The sequence below is a fragment of the Charadrius vociferus genome, unplaced genomic scaffold, assembly GCF_000708025.1.
Source record: "Charadrius vociferus isolate BGI_N301 unplaced genomic scaffold, ASM70802v2 scaffold806, whole genome shotgun sequence".
Lineage (NCBI taxonomy): Eukaryota > Metazoa > Chordata > Aves > Charadriiformes > Charadriidae > Charadrius > Charadrius vociferus.
In genome coordinates, this window is record NW_009649038.1 from 1910835 (window position 1) to 1933604 (window position 22770).

A 22770-nucleotide genomic window follows, 5' to 3' on the forward strand; every position below is an offset into this window, starting at 1 on the left:
AGGGTAACAACAGCGGGGGCTCCCCTGTGCACCAACCTCACGAGAGGCACAAGGCAGCAGGCCCAGCAGAGCTCCCGTTCCCAGTAAGAGGTGGCCACACGCCACAGCTGGTGCATCTGTCCCTGATCTGTGCTCACCTTTCCCAACGCTTCCTTTCCAGAGCTGAGCATTTTCACCTGGCACCACTGAGAGATGGCAGCACCGCCCAAAGTGGGAGCACAGCCTGTCCTGGTTTGAGGTAAAACAGAACCAATGTTCTTTTCAGTAATTTTACTTGCCCAACGTGGGTCTCAACCTGGTTTTAGTGGCCAGCCTAGCCCAAACCACGACACAGCCGCTCTCCAGCCCTCTGCTATCCTGCATCCTAGGCCTCAGCGAGCTCACGAAGCTTGTAGCTCCAGCTGGCGCAGGGAAGCTGGTGTTCGAGGGAGCTGATCTGCAGCAGTAGGACACAGAGTCATTTGTCCCTCTCCTGGGGGTTACAAATTTGAGTTTTGCTCACGTGGCTGACAAAACGCGAGTGGTTTCAATTCTGAGTCATCCACAGTACTTGTCTTGTTCACCATTTCATTGTACCAGAATATTATGCCTAGGCATAATATAACATATATATTAATCACAAAACTAAATCTGTGAAAGAACCACCACTCTTCTGCCTCCTATTTCATAAGATCCCCTCAGATATGGAATTAACTTGCCTCTCCCGCTGTCTTCTTCAGCAGTGTAGCTCCAGCAACAACAGCATAGGCAGTTTCAAAGAATACTAGTAAGGTAAAGATCATCTTCTTTCACTGGCAAGCCTGAAAAAAGTGTTGCGAACAAGGGACTTTCTAAAGGAATGAGTAAAATGAAGCACAGAATAGATATAATTGAAAACAAACTCGAGACTTCTGAAGTGGAATTTTAAGGGAAAGATCTTGCAATACTGTAACGAGGGCTTTTGCACAGTCTGAGAGAGCAAAGATCACCAGGGAGACTTCTTATTCTAATGAAAGGCAGCAAATCTGCAGAGGATTTATTATGAAAACCATCCTTGAGCTGCTGGGAACCTATTCAATAAAATAATTTTATCTTTGCACCGTTAAAAATGTAGGAGGCAAATGACATGGCTATACACTTCTTACATTAACAGTACACATTGTCGAATGAAAGAGATCCTGAGGGCAGCTTGACAGCAAGGTGGCATGAATGGGCTGCACAGTTCTTTCCCTCCAAATTAAGTTAACAACCGTGAGCATTTTTTGAGTTAAAGGTCTTATCCTGTACCTTTCCAACACCTTCTCAGCTTGGCAGCTCCAGTCTGGTACCAACATGATGGAAAAACAGAATGGGAAAAACAAAGAACGTCTGGAAAAGCCAGAAGAACACGACTTGGGAGGAGATCTTTGTCGCACCTCCCTGGTACACCGCAGCTGCAGGGCTGGCAGGAGAGTGGCAAACCCAGGCTTTCAAAGGGGAAAAGGGTAGCAAAAAGCCTGTGACATTTCTATGAAAGCAACACAGAGTTTACTTCTTTGCTGGGAATTAATTTTGCTAGTGTAGTGACCACCACCTTGCCTCAATGACTGCCTGGTGGCTGCATTTTATTTAGGCCAGCAGTCACAGTAAGACACTTCAAATAAGTAACATGAAACTCTAAAGGAAATCTGAAGTTCACCTCCTACAGAACAAATTTTGAAAGGGACGCCGTTGGTTTTTTGGTCCACGTTACTCTCATGAAAATCAAGAGGAGATGTTCTGCTAAAGCCTTGCGGTGGTGTTCGAAAAGGTACCAGCTAACACCAACGGTGTACCTGCTCCGTCTGCAGAGGGAGGGCGCAGACCTGCTGTGAACCACTGCTTGTACAGACAAGCTGAGATAACATTTGAGCTGTCGTGCCTATGATTATTTTCTGGGTGACTTGACATTTTACTCATCTTTCAGGTTCTAAAAACAAAATGTTAAAACTCATGAAAAATATATAGCAGCAGATGGCAGGGCCTATTACTGTGAGTTTCTATCAGAAAGACAGAAAAAGAGAAAAGAAGGGGGAGGAAAAGCCTGAAATTTCATTTCTAAGTGCTGTTTTATATGCTGAAGGTAAGCTGGTGATATTTTCTGTATATTTTCTGATTGCTTTATGAACAGTCCCTCTGAGTATCTGTATGAGATGTTATATAAATACAGTAGTACTAAAGTTTATATTTTAAAAACTGTTTAGTAAAGCGTTCACATTTATAAGTAATTATTTAGTGCCTATGCTATACTTCCACTGGTACTGTAAGAAAAATAAATTGCTAGCTGCATAATCACTTTCATGTACATAGCTACAATGGAGTACTTTCTTTTCAAGTTTTCCTAAGCTCATATACTAGGTTGAGGAAATTCCTTGTGCCAGAAACCAAATGTGAGAATTCAATATATGATGAAAGACCCCCTTCTTCACCAACAGTCCAAAATAATCTCAGCAGAAGGCCCTATTACAATCCGGGGAATAGACAAAAGTTATCCCAACAGCAAAACAACAGAGTTCTTTCAATCCTCGCATCTGAGAAGATTACAGTACAATGAAAGGAACATAAGAAATCATGTACGTTGTAAGTAAATAAAACCAGATTCTCAGATGATTAATCATCATCATCCCATTTAAGTTATTTCTATTTCATTTCTGATAGAACATGTCAGCAAATGTAAGCTGCTGTAATTGCCAATAGGATCTCAGCTGACCGACAATTTAGGGGCAAATGGACTCTAAGATCCCAAATGGAACAGAAGGAACCAGAAGAACTACTCTTTAATTGAAATATTCATGCAATGAAATGTACAAAAATTCATGCCTTTGTATAGGTAGCCTTTTTCTTTCTTGACAACCATAATGTTTAGCTCTTCTTATAACTTTTCATTCAAAAATATCAACTTTGTTTACAAAGGAAACAGTTTTATTTTATTTTTCTCATCTTACAGACAGGACAAACAGAAGCACAGACAGATGACGTGGGCTGTCAAAGCTCTTGCTCATGTAAATGAGCAGTAAAGCCAAACTCATATCGCCAAACTTGCTTCCATATCCCTAGCCAGGAAAGCATCCTGCTTCCTGTCCTCAAATACCTCTTTACATGATTTCACTTTATAGTCTGTCACAGAGAAGTCACAAGTGTCAACTTGTCTTTGGTAAACAGACAGTAGTAGTTTCTTCAGCATCAACAAAAATATTCAGACCCAAACATCTCGGCTGATCAAACAAATAAATCAAGAATGCTTTGCTGAACTCTGCTTCACCAAAGAGGAACGATGACTTCTTTCTGTAGTCATACCAACATATTTACAACTATTTTCCTACTCAAAAGTTGCTAAAGAACTTTGCCACTTGAAAAGCAACACAGTTCAAAATGCTGTTATTTTTACTTGTAATCACACAGATTTTAACTAAATGGGCAAGCAGATAGACATAGCCTCACTATGCTGCAGCATTAATATCTTAAACTTCAATTCAGTGCACGCTTTCATGTCAGTAACAAAAGCAACAAAGGTCAGCGTCATAATTTTCCAAAAAGCCTATCTCCTCCCCCTTTTTTTGGGAAGCAGATCTCATCTCTCAATGCTTGCTTTACTATTCTGTCTGACAATACTATCAAAGGAGCCTTTAAATTAGGAATTACTTTGCTTTTGAGGAAAACTTGTAATGCCATGCTGGCTCTTTAATAAAGGCAAGGACCTTCTGAAAAGGTAAAAAAAAATAACAGAAAGTGTAACGTGAAAGCACATGAGTTAAGCACGCGAAGCCCCTTTATGGGGCCTTTATTCTGCTCTTATGCAGAAGTAGCTTTAATTTTCTGTACCATATTTCTTCTTCAGTTTAAACCCTGCAAGAGAGGGAAGAAGCAGAACTAAAGCCATTTTAACTTCCGAGTGGAGTTCTTAATATAGGGGTTTAATGAGCTGTAACTGATGTGATGTCCTTTTTACTTCGCACTTTTTGTGACATCATTTTGCCTTTCCTGAGCACATCCATTCTCTGCGAAAAGTCCTGCAACTGAAGCTGCCTGTGCAGATATACGTGCACCACCTGCCACCCTCGAACTTTGCTTTCTGCAGAACCTGACCTTTTCTAAAGTTTCTATCCACATTGCAAATTCACTTGCTTATGAGGGGGGAAAGAAAAAGAAAGAAAAAAAAGGGGTTGGGGAGGAAATGGAAAAGAGAGTTGAGGAGCGTAACATATACGTGACTGAAGTTTGCATTTATGATGCGTACAAAAAGAATGATTTTTAGAGCATTGTGCTTCTCTTCAGAGTTCAACAATCAGTATTTGAAATTTCCCACATATATTTGAGATTTGCTTTATCATGTTTTATATACCAGTCCCTAAACTTAGAGGCACTGGCCAAGTGGCCACCATTAGAGGTAATACGTGGCACAGCAGAGAGGCCAGGCGAACAACCTGTGCCCCATTACCAGTCCCAGGTCTGTCCTGGCACTGCTGAGGTCGATAGCAGAGAAGGGAGGAGAGGGGACACGCTGCCCAGGGAAGGGAGAGATGAGGGACAGGGAGCAGTGGGGAGCCACAAGAAATGCTGCAGCAGCAGCAGCGTGGTAGGGGCCCGAAAGCACGAAGCACCGAGATCGTGATGGCAGGCGTTCACGAAACTGTGGCAGCAATCGGGGACGGGAAGGCAGCGGGCAGGAATCTGGGCTGTTTGGAGGGAGCGAGAGGCAGCATGACAAGAAGAAACAGAAGACAGCCTCAATGAAGGTCCGTCCCAAATGGCTGGGAATCATTCTTTTATTAGACAGACTATTTTGCTTCCGAGGAAGAATATTTCCCTCATGATAAATTATGTATTTTGGAACATCATTAAAATTCAATGTCTATTCTTTCTGGATTTCCAAGATTAGCATTTTGACACCCATTACCATAAACATTTAATCTCCGCAGGAGAAAGAATAATTGCTTTGGGTATACGGGGTGTATCTGAAAAAATATTTTGAATATCCTTCAGACAAAAGGAGAAGAATGCTTAAATCTTCTTGTGCACACTCTTAACATAGCTGACACTACAGAGAGGGCAAGAGAAGAGAATGAAGAAAATATTCAGCTTTTTCAGCGAAGTATTTAGCTGGCAAAGACCATAAATTATAAGTAGACCCTAAATTGTGTAAATGGGGAAAGGACACTGCTTTACAGTTTGGTGGAAGCAAGGTGTCCAAGAGGACACGATCCAGCAAAAATACAAAGACTGATGAAACAGGGATGGAAAAGCCAAACTGCTGACAATACCTATGTTTAAGTTTATATAATACCAGATTCCACGTGAGCTGAAGACAACTATTCTTGCTACTCTGTACAACAAAATGAAAAGGTGACACACCTGTTTATAAGATACAGTACCTTCAAGAAACAAGTTATTCTTTCAATTAAAAACATGGATTTTTATAAATCTACCAAGCCCTTCAAAAGATGTAACAGTTCTAAAGTACAACGTGCCAGTGGGATGCCTGTTTAAAAAGGGCCATGTAACATGGTAGAATTTAAAACAGAAAATGCGTGCAAAAATTCCTTGGAGACAAAACAAAGCATGTGGTTTCAGTTACCTAAAAATTATTGTAGTTTACTGACAGCTAGATTCTACCTGCAGCAATCATGGTTTTAAATTTTTAAACAGGGATGCCTTGGAGCCTGACTTTTTAATGTGCAGGACAGGCAAAGCTCCCATTGATTGCTTGCGTTAATTTGGACTGTTTGCCAGATCCATTTGCCTGAGTATCTTACCTGACTTCCTATAATATTAAGGCCCATATCTGGCAGTTGAAGAAGTCAGCGTGAGTCTTCCCAATAAATTCAATAAGCACCATTAATTGGGTAACCCGGCTTATCTTCAAAGTGTCAATAAGAGATACCAGGCTGGAGTCCAGCTACATGCATCTTGGTTTTTCAGTGTATAAGACACACTGGACCCAATTTTCAAAAACTCCAGGTGCCACAACTTTATGTGAGCAGATGCTGTCAGTAGGTATCCGAGTTTGAGGTCCACTAAAAGATACAAAAAATATAAGTAGCCACTTTGGAAAATGTCTCAAATGATTTCAATCAAAAGTTTTTTCATCACAACACGGTTTTAATGTTCACGTGTCTTCCTTTGGAGGTTTTTTAATATCATGTACAATAACGATCCTGATGATGGTCCAATTTATTTTCAAGTAATTAGGCTCTTTCTCTAGGTAAATAATTTGTACAACCAAGCGATATAAGAAATACTTCCACCTTCTTTCACCAGCTTCCCTCTTTTTGGAGGCCGAGATAGCAGCTAATGAGAATAAGCTAATTATGGCGAGGTAAGTTGAAGGTTTTAAATACTCGGTGCCCATACTATTTAATAAAGTAATTAGCATGCTGTTTTCAGGATTCTTTATGAAATTCTGTATTATTAGCTCTTAATTAAACTGTACTTTGGTGAAAGAGGTTACTATTACTAAGCAGCTAAATGATCTCATTATTCTGCAGTTAACAGAAATAAAATCCTGCATTTCTTTTAATTAAAGGTCAAAAAAACCCCAGGCCAATTGAAAAAGAACTAATAATCACCCTACTGATGCATATGATATTTTTCCCTGGATTTTGGTTACACACGATACAATAGAAAACTTGCTGGTTCTTGCATTTTTGCCTAACACTTTATCTGCTTCTGAAACTCAAAGTATGAAGAGGTAAGTTCTCAGAGTATAACAGAACTCAATGTGAAACCAAAGGGACTCTAAAATGCATTTAAAAATCTCCTCATATTTATTCAGTTAAGTTCACGCGAGCTGGTGATTGTTGATGAGCCAGTACAGTGGGAAACTGAGGTTTGTTAGCCACAGGGCAAGCACTGGGGTAGCTATACTGCACAGTCACACACACCCCCGGCTGCCTCAGCTCTGAGCCCGACATGCCACCTCTCAGGACGACAGAGTAGTTCAGATCCTGTTCCAGTTCACTTTTGGGCCACACTGCTGGGCCCGCTTAGTCTGGCTTGTCTCTATTGCATCCCACCAGCAGTGGGTAAATTGTGGGACTTGTTCACTGATTCACTTGTGTAGCTACCAGTAAATATTAGGCCTCACAAACTCAGATCTTGTTTGGTAGGATGCACAATATTTTGTCATAGAAGTTAAAAAATGGCATGGCTATTCCATCTAATGGTGCATCTATTTTAGAGTCATCCAGCTCAGACAGAACAGAGATTATTATCCAAGCTCCTAGGCCCACATTCATCAGCAACAGCACGTTTGCTTCTTATTTAATGCTTCCTCAGACACCAGCTCCAGCTTTAGCTTTCGCTACAGCCAACAGGCACAGCAGGCAGAGTTTGGCTGGAGGACAAGGGCTACACTCCAAGCAAGGCAGACCTCCACTGCATGGGCTGGTCACGAGCTTCTCCTGCGGCAAAGCCTGTGCTCCCTTCCCCACCGCTTCGGGCTCTTTTACCCTGCTGTTGGCAACATGCGGCTCTCCACAGCCACCAAATGCTGAAGATATCTAGAAGGTTCAACACTGTAGGAATTTCTAACCCTAATTTCAGCAACAGAGACGACAGTGGCTTTACCTGAACACACAGGAAGCTGCAGCAGGGTCACTACTGCTCCCCTCTGAGGAGTTTGTCAGTGGCTACATTACTCTGTCCAAAATGCCAAGGCTTTTAGAGATGCAATTTAGATTTGTTTTACCTTTACACCCACGGCCTGCATACATACCAAGAAACTGATTCCATAAAACCTAGCTTCCTATAGATGTTTCCCAAATTGCTATCCCCACAGTGCCTGCTCTCCCTTTCACGCTGCTGCCTGGGACCCACTCTCCCCATCAGGTCTCCGAAGCACCTCCCTCCCTCCATTCCCACTCTGCCCCACACACCCTGCCTAGATGAAGAAGGGATAGTACACGCTATCGCTAGCTCCAAGAAGGAGTACGTGGGGGCAGGTCAAAGCGAAGGATAAATGCAGAGCTCACTCTGAAACCTCTGCTTCAGCACAGGCACTGCTTCGTCTACGTCTTACCCCACGCTGAACTCCAGGACGCCAGCAAGAATTTAACTTTGAGAACTGCCCCTATCTGTCTCATTGGACCAAAACTGGCCAGTAGGTTCAAATGTCATTAGATTGATCACAGAATCACGGAATGGTTGGGGCTGGAAGAGACCTTCAAGATCATCTAGTCCACCCCCCTGTCATGGGCAGGAACATCTTTCACTAGATAGGTTGCTCAAAGCCTCGTTCAACCTGGCCTTGACACTTCCAATGATGGGGCATCCACAGCTTCTCTGGCAACCTGTTCCAGTGTCTCACCACCTTCATCGTAAAAAATCCCTTCCTTATGTCCAATCTAAATCTACCCTCTTTCAGTATAACTGCTGGACTGAGAGAGGCAAACAGGGACATTAAAAATACCTGGTTTCTTTAGGAAATGAAAGTAAAAATGCAGTGTCACTGTTGTATACATCAAACTCCAACAGTCTGTGGATACGGCCTTCTGAAAAAACTTCAGTCTTTCTTTTTCCTTCAATGTCAGTATTCTCTGGGCCCCAGTGCCCGAGCCTGGAGAAACTAAGACTCACTGTCCCTGTAAGCCCGAAGCCTGCACTTCTTGCTCAGCAGAACTTTAAATAAACAAGACTTCCAAATTTTGTCTACATCATTATGTAGATGATCACAGCTCAACAGTGGGCGGTATTTACCTGCTTTTCCAGGGCACACAAAATTCAAAACATTAAATTTTTATGGTATTTTTTCCAGCATTTAGAAAGAGATCACTGAGTAACAGTGGCTACAATTACAACATATATCTGTTACGTGATCACAGGGAAACTCATGTCAACAGACCAAAGTATAACACACTGCTATTTAGGTAGCTTGAAAGAAATACTGAACGCTACAAGCTATGTCTAAAACGTTGCTACCAATCACAGAGAAACACTTCGGGGTTTGTTCACTTTGTTTATACTTTTTTCTCCTCTAGTAAGACTAATGCTTCTAGACAAGCACAATATTTGTGTTAAGGCTTAGTTTTACATACTTGGAGAACAAATAAAGTGCAAATAAATGAAGACTCAAACCCTCTAATTTATGTGAAAACCCCAATAGAGCTGGTTGCTCTCCCTGTTTAGTAAAGCAGAGCAGAGTTACCACATCCCGGGCCTGTTAAACAAACTGAATGACTGCTCCACAGGCTGGGCAACACACCAATGATGCAATCCAGTCACAAATGTTTCTTAGTTGGTTGTGGGGTTTTTTCCTAATAGATGCAAAAAGATTCCTGTGCTTCTCTTAATACTGTATCTGATTAAAATATCTGTCTGCCTTTGTCCCTATGTTTGGGGTGAGCTGAGGCATAACAAAAGCTCTTTTTCTCTATGCTCCACCTTTATTGACAGGAAAAAAAAAAAAAACTTTGACCAAAAAGATTTTCATTTTCTCTTTCTGCCTGCATGTTCCATGTCAGAAACAGTTGGGAATTCAGCCTTCAGCTTGCTCACCAGCTCAGGTCACAATTTGGTTGGTTTTTTTTTTCTTTTTTTTTTCTTCTCTTTATGAGTAGTTCTAAAGTTGCTGCATGTAATTCCCCTGCTACATCAGCATCGGTATCAAAGAAATGACAGAAAAAGAGCAAGCAAGCAAGACAAGCTTACATAAAATAACAGATATGATTTTTTTCTCAAGCCATATTTCTTATGATTTTATGTAGTCAAAACAGAAAAGACATGATAAGAACTTCAAGTTAATAAAAATTCGAACAGTTTCATCGACTCCTACATAGTACCTAGTCTAAGGGATATAATTCAGGAGAGAAAACCCCAAGACTGTAGTGAAATACGGGACATTAGTAAGAGAGACACAGGAGGGATGACTTTGTTAGAAATGTTAAAACACACCTTTCCTGGTTTTGCATGAGTGTTTGCATTTCTAAAAACAAGATTACAGAAACTAGATCTACATAGATAAATATCCCAGCTGGCCAAATCCTGCACTCGCAGACTCAGACCGACACACAGGAATCCAAACTGAGCTCTGCATTTTATTATACTTTAAGAGCTTGAGAATACATCTTAGTACGAATTCCCTGCCAATATTAAATTCCTTCCAATAGCATATTTCATAAAATATGAAAATTTGAAATGAAAAATATGGAAACAGGGCATTTTTATGCCATGCGGGATTAGATACACACTGGCAAGCAACTGCTTTTCTTTTTCTTTGTTTTGTAAGCATAATTACCAAGAATCAGTCATGTAGTTGCACTGACTTCTTCCAGAATGAACAGGTAAGAAGAAAGGACGCTTTCCATGCAGCTGTATTGTAAAAGAAAGGAATGAAATAGAGTCCCTCTTCTACCCTCATTTTTATTTTTGCCATACTGCACTTTCTGGACGTGACTGAAGATTGGGAAGGAGGTAGGCCCAATTTCGGTATCATGTTTTACAGTTAATTGCTTCAATTTCTGTGTGCAGTGTGTTTTTGTTTGTCGGTTGTGAAAATTTTATTCAGTTCTGTTAGCAGCAGGAACTGGATGGTTAACTCGTCACCTGAAAAAGCCCAGAATAAACCTTGCAGCAGCCACTGGTGCGGTGAGGAATCTTGTACAGCTCTGTGGTAAGCTGTAGTGGCATTATTGTTATTTGTATCATAGAAGTGCTTTTGGAAAAAAAAGCAGAGAACAAAAAGAGCCCCTGACCAAGAGACCTTGTAATCTAAGGGAAGCGAGGGACTGGCAGGATAGCTGAGGGGTACACTGTCAGAAGGCTGGAAAGCAGTTTCAGCACACCACCATTTTTAATTATGCCTCCAGGAGTGCCACAGACAGAGATAGACGCCTGCCCCAGGTCTGGTGCATTAACTCTGCAACACCTCCGCCCAGCAAGCGCCTTCTGTCAACCTCCTTCTTTCTTTTGCTCCCTGAACAACAACGGGTGGCTTTTAAAATACTGATCTTGAAACTTTGAAAAAGCTTTTTCAGTGGAGACAAATTATCCAGCAGATTTGAACATCTTACAGTGCACACTAAGGTTTCAGTAGGTCTCGACACACATTTCACTTACTTCACAAATTTTGGAACAGCAGATTTTGCTTTCACAGCCAGATGGATCAACCCAAACAGAGCCGAGCTTAGGTTATGTTGACAGTACTCAAAGTGTGCAGAATCACATGCATTTCCATCTCATCCATGAAAATATTAATGTACGTTCTTAAAGTATAAGTTTCTGAGAAGAGAGAGGAAGACTGACTTGCTAACTACGTGGCTGTGAGGCAGGAATGATCACCGAAGGCTAGCACAGGCATTTGTATGGATTTCTTGGGAAGGGAAGCCTTAATGCTCAAGTGTAAAGACGTCTCTGCATTATACACTAAGTCAAGGGAAAAAGCAGAAACAGCCCACTTGATCTCAGGTGAGCGTAACTGCTTAAGTCTGAGATAAAATAGCTCTTATGTCACACAACTCCATTAAGAACAGGAATCAGAATACAACGGGCAGACACCGTTGGTAAGAGAGTTCCTTCAGCCTAAGGACAGCAAAGTATTCACCACTACAGAGAAATATGGGGAATTACAAAACGAAAAAAAAACCAACTGTAATTTTCTGGAAAGGTGTACATGATTAAATCTATAGTGCACATCTACTTATTTGGGAAATCAACAGCAGATTGATAGAAGCCATGATTTCCCTACTTTGGTTCTATCACGCAAACAAACTAAGGCCCAGGGAGAGTGTAACCAATACTCAAATCTGGTGCTAGGGTAGAATAGCTTGAAGCAAATCATTCTCATCATCCTCAAAGATCTCATGGGATTCACCATGCCAAGAAGCAGTTTCTGCAGCCTCTTTGACAATAGAAAATCTTCAATTGAGATGGTTTTCTCTTCTCTTAGTTCCCTGCCATTGAACTCGTAACAGGAGGAGATAGCGCAATCCTTGACAAATCACTGCTTCAAGATTTAGGTTTGCATTAAAGTGTATAGTGTCACAGCTTTTATATTTAAAAAAAAAACACAACCAAACCAAACAAAAAAACTCCCAGAATCAGTTACTCCAGCATTGCAAAACTAAGCAGAAGGAAAAAAAATAAATGCTATAAACAACTTTATGATCAGTGATCTGCCATGTCCTTCCGAGGTATCTTTTGTCTTAATGCTCCAGAGGACTCTGCACTCAGCAGTTAAGTTTCTTAGCAGTCGATAAACACAAACGAGGGAGGATGGGGCAGTACCACTCTCCTGACCCAACCCTCCCATGAGACATGCTTTTGAAGTGCAGACTGTGCACACTTGTGAACATGCAGAACTTCCATAGGATTCCTTCAGAATAGAAAATACTTGGCATCTTTTAGGCCCAGGTGCATAAACAAGTAGGAAAATAGATACATAGAATATCCTCCTTACGAATAAAACTTAAACTGCTTTGATAAAGATCTCCAAGGCTGCAGCACATCAGTACTGAGTTGTAAAACTCTGTATCTAGAACCTGATAACTCTTCTAGGTTCAATGGAGCTAAGGACTACCACATCCAACTGCTTTATTTTTCCAAAAACTCAATGTTCAGAAAAACAACTCCTCCAACACACCACCAACAAACCAAACAAGGCAAGCCATGAATTCCAGCAAATGCAGAACTAACGAAAAACACTTAACTAACAGGAACAAAGACCAAAACTTCCTCATAACAGACACAGCACTGCACAATAAGCACCCTCACACTTAAAACTGCTCACAGGAATTGACTCTGTGCGAGACAGAACATCCACTGGTCAATCAGTGTTCACTTTCTTTCACATTTTCAGTGTAGAACAAGATGGCCTAGATACACAGCATCTTTTTACAGCTGTTGTGCCCAAGAAATATTGTCTAGATGAACAATGTGGATAGTTGAGTCAGTTAGTAAGAACGGTAAATGTAGTTACCATTTTGGCACAAGCATGGCTCCTTGCGTAGCTGCAGAGGAGTAGGCCACTGCTGCTATTTGATATACAAGCTCTCCTCACAGATTTCCTCCGGAGAGCCATGCTCACCCCACAGCCCCAGGGAGGCAGGCAGCGTTTGTGCAAACATCTCTGAACCTTGGTCCTTCCCATACATAATACCTATGTGCTTTTTACACATAAAGGTACAGCATGTGTGTATGAAGCAGGGACCAGGGGCATTTGAACACACACAAAAGGTAGCCTCCTCTCTGTTTGCCTGGCAGTCCCCAGAGATACAATGAGGAACTTGGCTATTATTACAGAGAGTTACCCCTCAAAGTTTTTGTCTTCCTTGATAAGCTGTGAAACCAATCTCAGCACTGAGCTTATTCCATGGGCTTTGGGTCTATCTAGCTCTAGATAGGTGAAGAACAGGAGGAGGAAGCACATGTGGAATTCCCAGCATTGCCTTGGCAGTCCCAGAAGTGTCATACCCAAGACAGAGCCAACTCTCCTGTGTCCCCATTACCCCTCTGCAGCCACCCTTCTCTGGCCGAGGACTTTTATCCAGCTTTCTGCTTCAAACATCAGTACACTTCTTTTAAGAACAAAAGCTGGGCTCTATTGAGCAGCAGTTATGTCAATCTTACTAGATTAAAATTCACAGAAGTTGGCAGATAAGCCAAATTGCTTTTAGAAGTTAAATGTTAGGATGACTGACTGGTAAAGCATGCTGTATACCAGTAGCAGCCCATGAAATATATAAAACAATGTTTATAACTTTTTTTGAAGGTATATTTTAGTTCCAAGATCTAATTCTAATTCTCTACTGCCTCACAGTACATAATATTCCACACTACTGTACCTGAAACAATACACTCAAGAAATTATATCAGTCTTTGAAGGGCATCAGACAGCTACAGACACACCACAGTTAATAATATTCCCTTTCTTTGACTCTTTTTAAGGACAGAATGGACCTTTTACTTATTATTTCAGCAAAGTCAATATAAAATACCTTAGGAGCTTCAGGTCAAATTAAGAAAGACTATATGTATGCACACAGTAAGCACACTGAACAATGGCATAAAGGCACTATGGCTAATGGATTGGGAATGTAAAATAACTTAGCAGAACAAAAGTTCTTAATAGTTAATTCTTTATGTCATTTAAAAAGGTGATTAAAAAGATTTTTTCAATCTCCCCAAAGGAAAGATTTACAGCTCAGTGCAACCAAAGAGACATGAGGATCTCTAGTGGTTCTGCAACTGAAACATTCGATGACACGTCTATCATTTCTTTACTGATAACCTTCTACGTGATCCTATAGATAAAGAAGCAATTAACTTACAGAATTAGACTTCCTCCTGTGACAGGAACCATCCTGTGTCTTGACAGTTCAGGCTTTCTGCACCTTTTAGCCATTCTGCCTTAACACAAAATATATCTAAGCCTTTCTTCTAAAGCAAATATTTAGGCCATTCTTATGGAAGCGTAACTGAAAAGATATATCACTGTATTTTTTAAATTTATACCCAAGTGGTATGCTTTACCACGGGGAGTTTCGATTTCTTTCCACATATGCTCCACAGGGTGAAAAGACACTTAATGGGTTTTAAACAACTTAAGCTGTGCTGACAAATGTGGATGAATTTGTAATAGCGAATAAACAATTAGCTCTTAGGGGAGAAATCTGTTATTAGACAAAATTATGTTATATTAAACTATTAAATGAAAGATCGGGCCACCAATGCACTAAGGAAATTACAAAAAAGTGACAGCACTGGCTTCGGAACACAGAAGAAGACTGATCTGACCAAATGCAAATGTTTACATTTGATCTTAGTCAATCTAGCATCATTTTATGAGCAACAGAAACAAATCCATACTTTTAAGGTACAATTCACTTCACCAGTGCCTGCTAAAGATGAGCTATTTTTCTGTTGTGCACTACAGAAAGTCAGAGGAGTACCTACATACAGATGTCTACATTATAAACTTCAAAGTCTGGGCCAGATGACAGACTCTGCAAGTGACGGAGACTAAAATACTACAAATTTATTCTTTCTGGCTAAATCCTCTCCATTATCAGAACGCTGTTTGGCACAGATGATACACAAAGAGGACAGCTCTTCTTTTCCAATTCTTCAATGCCTCTAATGCCAAAAGACTGCAGATGCAAGCTTGTACTGCCCATTTCAATGCACATATACTAACAGATCCATTACCTAAGCACTCACAAAATAGAACAAGAAAGAAAAGATATCTCATCCCCCTACCAATAATGGATATGGTTAATATGAAGCTTTTTCCTTGGCAATTATAAAAGAATAATTACAAGTGTAGAAAAAGATTAGGCTTACATGAAGAAAGTGAAGAGATCCCCATCCTGCCTTCAATTCGAAATGTCTCTTGAAAAGCACACAAAGGACAAGACAGTCAAGAGGAGATCACACTGCTAATTATTTGGAAAAAAATAATTTCAGTGTTCTAATTTTGCATTTGGAAAATGCGATCAACTCTCAAGGAAATACAGAAAGTGCACGTATTGGGGAAATGAAGAAAAAGGTAGACCAACTCACTGCTTAGACCATCAGAACTGCACAAACTGTCAATAGGAAACAAAAATAAAAACACATTTCGTTTTCCCCCTATTATCAGCTCTTTTTCCCTTGGAAAAATCTCAACGCTGTATAGTCATAAAAATTTCACAAAGAGTAACTGTAACAAAAAAAGATATTAAATTAGTAGAATGTCAGCCAGGACAATCCTCGTCTATTAAGATAAACTTACTCTGTGGGTATCTAGATAGATTTTCTTTGTATGTCCTTTTAAATGAATTATTTGCACTGTGCAGGCTCTTAGTCTTCTAAAAGACAGAAGGAAAATAAAATCTAACATTGTCACAGCATAATGGTCTCTCCTACCTGACAGACATTAGGAGAGAAAAAAAGTTACTGTAAAATGAACGTTGAGATGACATTACCAAGCTTATTTTCAAAGTGGGAAGCAATTAGACTATGAAAATGTTCTCTTCCATTATTTCTATTTCACCAGAGGAAGATAAAGTAAATAAATATGAAGATGGATGGTCATTGTTGACTCACAGTGACAGCTACTGAGTATCTTACATTGAAGAACTATGTTCTATCAGTCCAGATTTTATACAGTGACAGGCAAATCTGTAACAATCAGGTAGTCTGAAAATCTTAAGTACAGTTTTGAGCTGTTCACATTATTTTTTTTTGTAATTGCAGTAGTTGCAGTGAAACTAGAATAAACTTCATCTGTTGTTTAATAAAACAAACCATTTATTATATTAGGTTTACAGGATTTAGGTTGATAACTATGTCAAAAGATTTTCAGAAGGGCTCTTCACACTCGTGTCCCTGACACTACAGATACTCAAGCTCAAGTACCGCCACTTCGCCTCATCTTTAGAGGTACAGATGACACTCATTTAGAGGGTTTGCTTTTGACTTGACCTCTTCTGAGATCAATCAATAACACTGATAAAAAATTACCACTTAACCTTATGAGAGCAATTGTCCTAAGCGCTCAACTCCAATTCACAAACTTTAAAGCAGAGGGCAGTTTAGCCTAATGTCTCAGTATTAACTATTCTGGCCACTTTGAAGTCTTCTTTAGGTATCTCAAGAAGAAATTGCCTCAAAAACTTGATCTTACATGCAATCAGGATATTAGAGGTAGTCTCCAAGGTCTCCTTGGAGATAGTCAAAAGGTACCTGGGCACAGGAGGCTGGATCAGATGACCTCCAGAGATGCCTTTCAGCCTCAGCCATTCTGTGATTCTATGAATTGCAATGTAACAACTACCCTGCACTTCTGCAATCCCATAGGGTATCTTTTGCTATAACAGCCCTCTATTTTAACTCTTACAAGGAAAGAACAGTACAGACATAGCTTTCAACTTGCTCAGCTAACTTGTGCCTGAACTTCAGGGGCTTAATACATCAGTCCTAAAGCAAATCTAGGTTCTCCATACACTCAACAGAGAGAAGCCTTTTTCTCAGAGGACCCTAGACAATGAATCCTTAACGAGATTATTTTTGCTATCAGTTCTGAATGAACCCTCCAGTTTCTGAACTCTGTCCTATCCAGAGGAACGGGCAGAGCCAATCCTAGAGGTTCTGCAGAAGTTGGGAGCTTTCTGAAGTGTTTTAGATTACTTTGTATTAACAGAGCACATGTAGAAACATTCCCCTTGCTCTCAGCAAGCCCACAGTCCTACCAGATGCGAACATATCCAGAAAATATTAAATAGGAGACATGTTAAACAAAATTAAAACACAAAAAAGCATTATAACCAATTCTATATTGCTAGTATTTAAAATGTAAGCTTAGTAGAAGTGAGACAATCTTGAGTACTGAAATTATACAAAGTCTACATTTAGCAACCTATTTTCACACTTGTAGTGTGCCTTCTCTGTCACAGTCAATGCAGCAGAACTCCGTAAAACACTCCTGTTTAATAGGATGTCATTTATCCACAAATATACTTTACACTAACGGATTTTCAACTACCACAAATTGATTTTACTTCATTTCTTCCACATGTCACTGTGCCACAGAGGATAACTCCTTTGATATTAATAGCAATGAAGATGCATTGCATCTGACAGCACTAACAACACGTTTAATAGAACATTTTAACTTTAAGTAGATGAAGAATCAGAAGGGAACACTTTTTCAGATTTCACTGTTTCAGAACACAGTTCTGTATAAATGAAATTATCCTACTTAAAAGTTATTTCCACTTTGATATTATTTCTATTTAATTTGACAGTTTTATTTTGGGAAGATAACATTCTGACATATTGCACATTATTCTCCCAAAACAATACAGCTTATCCTTTTCTATCTGCTTTAATCAAATTTGTCTCAATAGAGCCTCCTGTTTCTGGTAAGTGATTCTGGCAATTAATCATCCTAACTTATCCTAAAATGACAATCCTGAGGTGTCACTCACAAAGAGAAACAATATAAAACATACTGTTTCCAACTGCTACTGCACAACACAGCGAGAGATTTATTCAGGCTTTATTTTACATATTTTGTTACCAGACAGCGCTGCTTTTGCAGAACTTTTTTTTGGAGTTTTGCCAGTGATGCGCGTCAGGCCCTATTTCTTTCCTGCAATTTGAGTTTGCACTTGGGAGATTCTCAAAGCATGCTCACCCACCTAACTCAAATGCTGCCATCATGTTCTACACAGGAACTCCACTTACTGAGTTTCACCTACATTCCAGCTCTCTCCCATGCAATTTGTTTGCATAAGAAAAACATTAGTTATCTAGGAGGTATAACTTATAATTGCACGTGTGGAGAAAGTTTTGGAAAAGAGTATATGCTACAATTGTAAAGCAAATTGAAGCGTAACTACAAGTTCAAACCTTTTGTTTAAGGATGCAATACATGCAGGGTTACTGCAGCTTGATTAATATATTAACACTGAAAAAACAAAAAACTAGTGAAAAATGGAACAAAACCAACCATCAATTACACACAGTGCAGTCGTTGCCTTTCCTTTTCCCAGTTCCTCTTTCCATTATTAAAGTTCTGACAAAACATTCTCTTATTTTTAGCACAAACAGGGCAACAATCAGAGTCTTAGAGATTTTTAGCATCTAGATCAAGTAGCAGTTTTGCAAGATGATCTCTTACTACTCACTTTGTAACAACAATTCACAAAAAGATAGCGAGGTATACAGCAAGAAATAATGTTAAGATGCTACTCCTACTGACCCGTAACTACCACCTCACTTGAACACAATAGAAATTTAAAAATGACCTTCAGCAACGTACAACTTAAAATGTTAAAATGGAAATTGCCAAGTTATTTAGTGACAGAACAAGCCTTTAAGACCAATATTAATACAAACCTTGCTTGCAATCAAGAGCCATAAAACAGAGATAAGAAAGGTGAAATGTTGCAACCGACTCCTGACATCGGAAACCTATTTCAAACAGCTAATAATCCAGTCTATTCTTCAACATTTATGTTGACATTTACTTTTGCTCACCACATTTACCTCCTGCTTGTAAGCCGAGCAACATGCACATTACATGTGAATAGCTCTTGGCTCCAGCCCTGAAATCCTGTGCTGTTTTCAAATGCCACCGAAGCATGTGTTTAGGTAGAAGCTATCATCAGACCAGAGAGTTAAACACTCTGCAATTACGCTTAGAATTGTGCGTGTTGGGTGGGGTGCGCTGTGTGTGAAAACAGTACCACCCTTACCCCCTTGTTTTTATCAGTTACTTAGAAACTAGTTGTCTTTAATTTCCTTCTGGGAGACTATCTTCCACATATCGTAAGGGGAACGGAATTCAGAGGTGTCCACCAACCCATTTATAGAACTCAGCTCAGCAGGGACTTGCATGTCATACATGAGAGAAAACAAGTGATAATAACCGGTGAGTCATCTTATCTTTCATTGTTTTCCAGTACAGGTACAAGTGACATTGCATAGTCTCTCTTCCAGCCTAGAGGCTGAAGGAACTGCTACAGCTGGAATCAGTGACTCCTCAAAGCCAGACAGACTGGCTTCTCTCTCAAGGCCCAAGCAGTCGGCATTGCTATTTACTCATCTGCATCCTCTGTGAGTTCCAACTATCAATAACTGTTCACTTTAAGATTAAAAAAATGGCACTTTGCTGTAACGACCATTAGTTTGTGCACATACTTTACCTGTACGTCGTTGGTGTTCATTCTTGTTCTCTCCTTCCCAACGAAGATGTCATCTATGTCAACCAGAATGTACCTATCCAAGGACAGTCTGAGCTTCTTTCCAGACAGGAAAGAGATGGCATCTATGAAAATCAGCTTGTGCAGCCAAAAATTCAAGTTATTGCCAAAAAGGACTCGTTGAATCCCATCGTGGAGCCCCAGGTCATGAATTACTGTGGCATGGAGAGCACTTTTAGCAGCAGGTGGCGACAGGTTTTCTGGTGTCTTTACTTTTGCAAATATCACTGGTTGATAAGCTGTATGATTAATCTGGAAAACCGCCCAGTCATTTCCAAGCAAGGGACCTTTCTCAAGCTTAGAAGATTTAGTCACATGGAGCAGTGGGGAATGAGGGTTAATGCAACAGTCCTTAATACCCAGATTGCTGTGGACATGGAAAGGAAAGCCCTTCAACTGAAAGCTCTGCAAGCTGTTCTCATTGCCTTTGTGGAATCCAATAACACCTACACCATATTCTATACAGTACTTATCTAGAAGGCCTCTGTTCCAAGAGTCCATATTCACATACTTTAGAATATTTTCATATACTATGAGAGCATATTTGCCTTTATTTTTGTCTATAAGCACTGGGAGGTCACCTTTCCCAGGTGCAATCTCAATGTGAAACTGAAATCTGCTAGATTCTAAAACAGTTATTATATCTTGGCCTAATGTTGAGTACTGACTTTCCACAAACACCAGCACTACAAGATCTGTCCTCAGGGGATCAATAGGCTTCATGGTCTTCATCTCCATCAGCTTGTATGGCAACAGTTGAAGATCACCACATTCCACTTCTGAAGAGATTTCAGAAAGTTCATTTTCCTGTTTGTAGCCATTATACAAGTAGTAGGCAGAAATAACTATGCTCACCATACAAAAAGTGGCCAGCAAAATAACTGTTCTTTGAAAATGTCTGTGAAGTTTCATGATAAAACTCATGTTGTTTACTTGCCTTAGATTGTTCTCGACAGCAGCATTAAAAACAAACACAGATTCTCAACAACTTGTTCCAGTCCGCTGAAATATTTATGTCACCATTGCAGCACACACATCTATCTTCCACAGAGCTTTACAGAAGGTATACTCTAGAAGAAAAGAAAATCAGAGATTTAATTGAGGCAATTGTGAAGTTTAATCACACTTTACCTAACTTAAACAAATGAGCAAAGAAATCGCTGCCAAACAGAGGCTTGGAAACAAACTGCTCAAAACTTTGATAATTGCTTTTTAAGATTTTGCATTCGTAGCATTATTTCTTTCTGCTCCCACTAGTTGCCGTTTGAATGTCTCTAAATCTCACAGGCTCCTTACCCCACGAGATCAAGGAAAAGATGGTAGACACAGGAAGCACTGACAAGCAAGATACGGTGCCAAAGAACTTACTGTTTTTTGAAAATTTTTGAACCAAAGATACAAGTTAACTCCAAATAGACATTTGCTGACAACCTAAACGTTGAAGAAAATTTATAACCTTCCTCCTTCCACCCCCAAGAAGCTGGGGGAACATCAGTCTACATGATTAAATTAATTGTCTTATATTAATTTTTGAGGAACCAAGAAGTTCTTAATAAAACATGCACATTTTAACGGTTTTATACATACATAGAGAAATACTCTATGATACATGTATTAAACGAGTATTTTTAAAACAAAACTACACTTTTTCCTGCAACATTAGAAATAAACAAATAGCATTTTACTGGACTGTGTACTGTTTTGCAAATTGTTGGAAGCACTTTGTATTTCTTTGTATTAAAAAGAGCATAAAATATTCCAGCTCTTAAATTTGAGAAGAGAGAACAATAAATCAAAAGCTAACTTGAGAAGTGGATCACCTAAGGATATACTTATGCTTAAACTTGTACCTATGGAAAGCAGTCATTTTTCAAGTCAACGGTACAATTGCTGTCAAAAGTTTCTAGTAAAACAACTGAACAATGTGACAAGCATAAAATAATTAAGTAACATAAGCTATAAAGGAAGCCTAACAGCAGATTTTGAAAATTATTAAGGGTATGAAGATGTAGAACATGCTCTTGTAACTTCACAATGTATTACACATCCATCCCCGTTTGTAAATGGGACTAGGATAAGCTGTGTGTTTAATGTTAACATGGTCGTTTCCCAACTAAGTGCTTAATCCTTCCATCCTCATTTAAAAAAAAATAAAATAAAAGTAGGTCTTAAAAAGTGAATACCAAGAAAGTCCAGAAGTATAACCAAAATCAAATACGAACTTTTCTGTACAGATTGGCAGAGAGAATTAATTTTTTCTTAAAAGATCATGATTAAACAACCCACAGGCTGGGTGGAGAGTGGATTGAGAGCAGCCCAGAGGAGGACTTGGGGGTGTTGGTGGATGAAAAGCTCAACATGAGCTGGCAATCTGTGCTCCAGGGAGACCTTACAGCCCCTTCCAGTACCTAAAGGGGGCCTACAGGAGAGCTGGGGAGGGACTCTTGATCAGGGAGTGCAGCAATAGGACGAAGGGTAGTGGTTTTAAACTGAAAGAGGGGAGATTTAGATTAAGTATTAGGAAGACATCTTTCACTCTGAGGGTGGTGAGACACTGGCCCAGGTTGCCCAGGGAAGCTGTGGCTGCCCCATCCCTGGAAGTGTTCAAGGCCAGGTTGGATGGGGCTTTGAGCAACCTGGTCTTAGGGGAAGGTGTTCCTGCTTGTGACAGGGGGGTTGGACTTCAAGTTCCCTTCCAACTCGAACCATTTGATGATTCTACAAATGACATCTACTCAAGCCCTATCCCATGTTATGTACTTTATGAGGTTTACTGGGGTTTTGTTAGAAATTTTGATTCCTAGAATGGCTGACAGCCTTCAGTACTGAATCAGGGAGCAGACGGTAACAGAATTAATATGGTCAGCTTCTGATCCAAAAGACATTGAAGTACAGAAAATATTAACTACATATTAATAAAGGGGAAAAAGTTAGTTTTAAAAAAACCCACAACAGAACAACAAAAACAACCAGCAATGACCAACCAAACAACAGCCAAAACCAAACAACGTGTCATGTACTCGGGCCACTTAACCACTTGACAAGACATCCTACATTGCACATTACATCCTACACTGTAAGGAAGGTGGCCTTT

At 39.9% G+C, this 22770-nt stretch overlaps 1 protein-coding gene across 1 annotated transcript in view; it reads right to left on the minus strand.

Annotated features, from left to right (window-relative positions):
- NDST3 (N-deacetylase/N-sulfotransferase (heparan glucosaminyl) 3) overlaps nt 1–20600 on the minus strand; it is a 59974-nt gene extending 39374 nt beyond the window's left edge. Inside the window, exon 1 of the mRNA XM_009887889.1 lies at nt 19620–20600. Within this exon, the coding sequence (XP_009886191.1) occupies nt 19620–20600 (981 nt within the window). The remainder of the gene's footprint in view (nt 1–19619) is intronic.
- Nucleotides 20601–22770: the final 2170 nt, after the last annotated feature.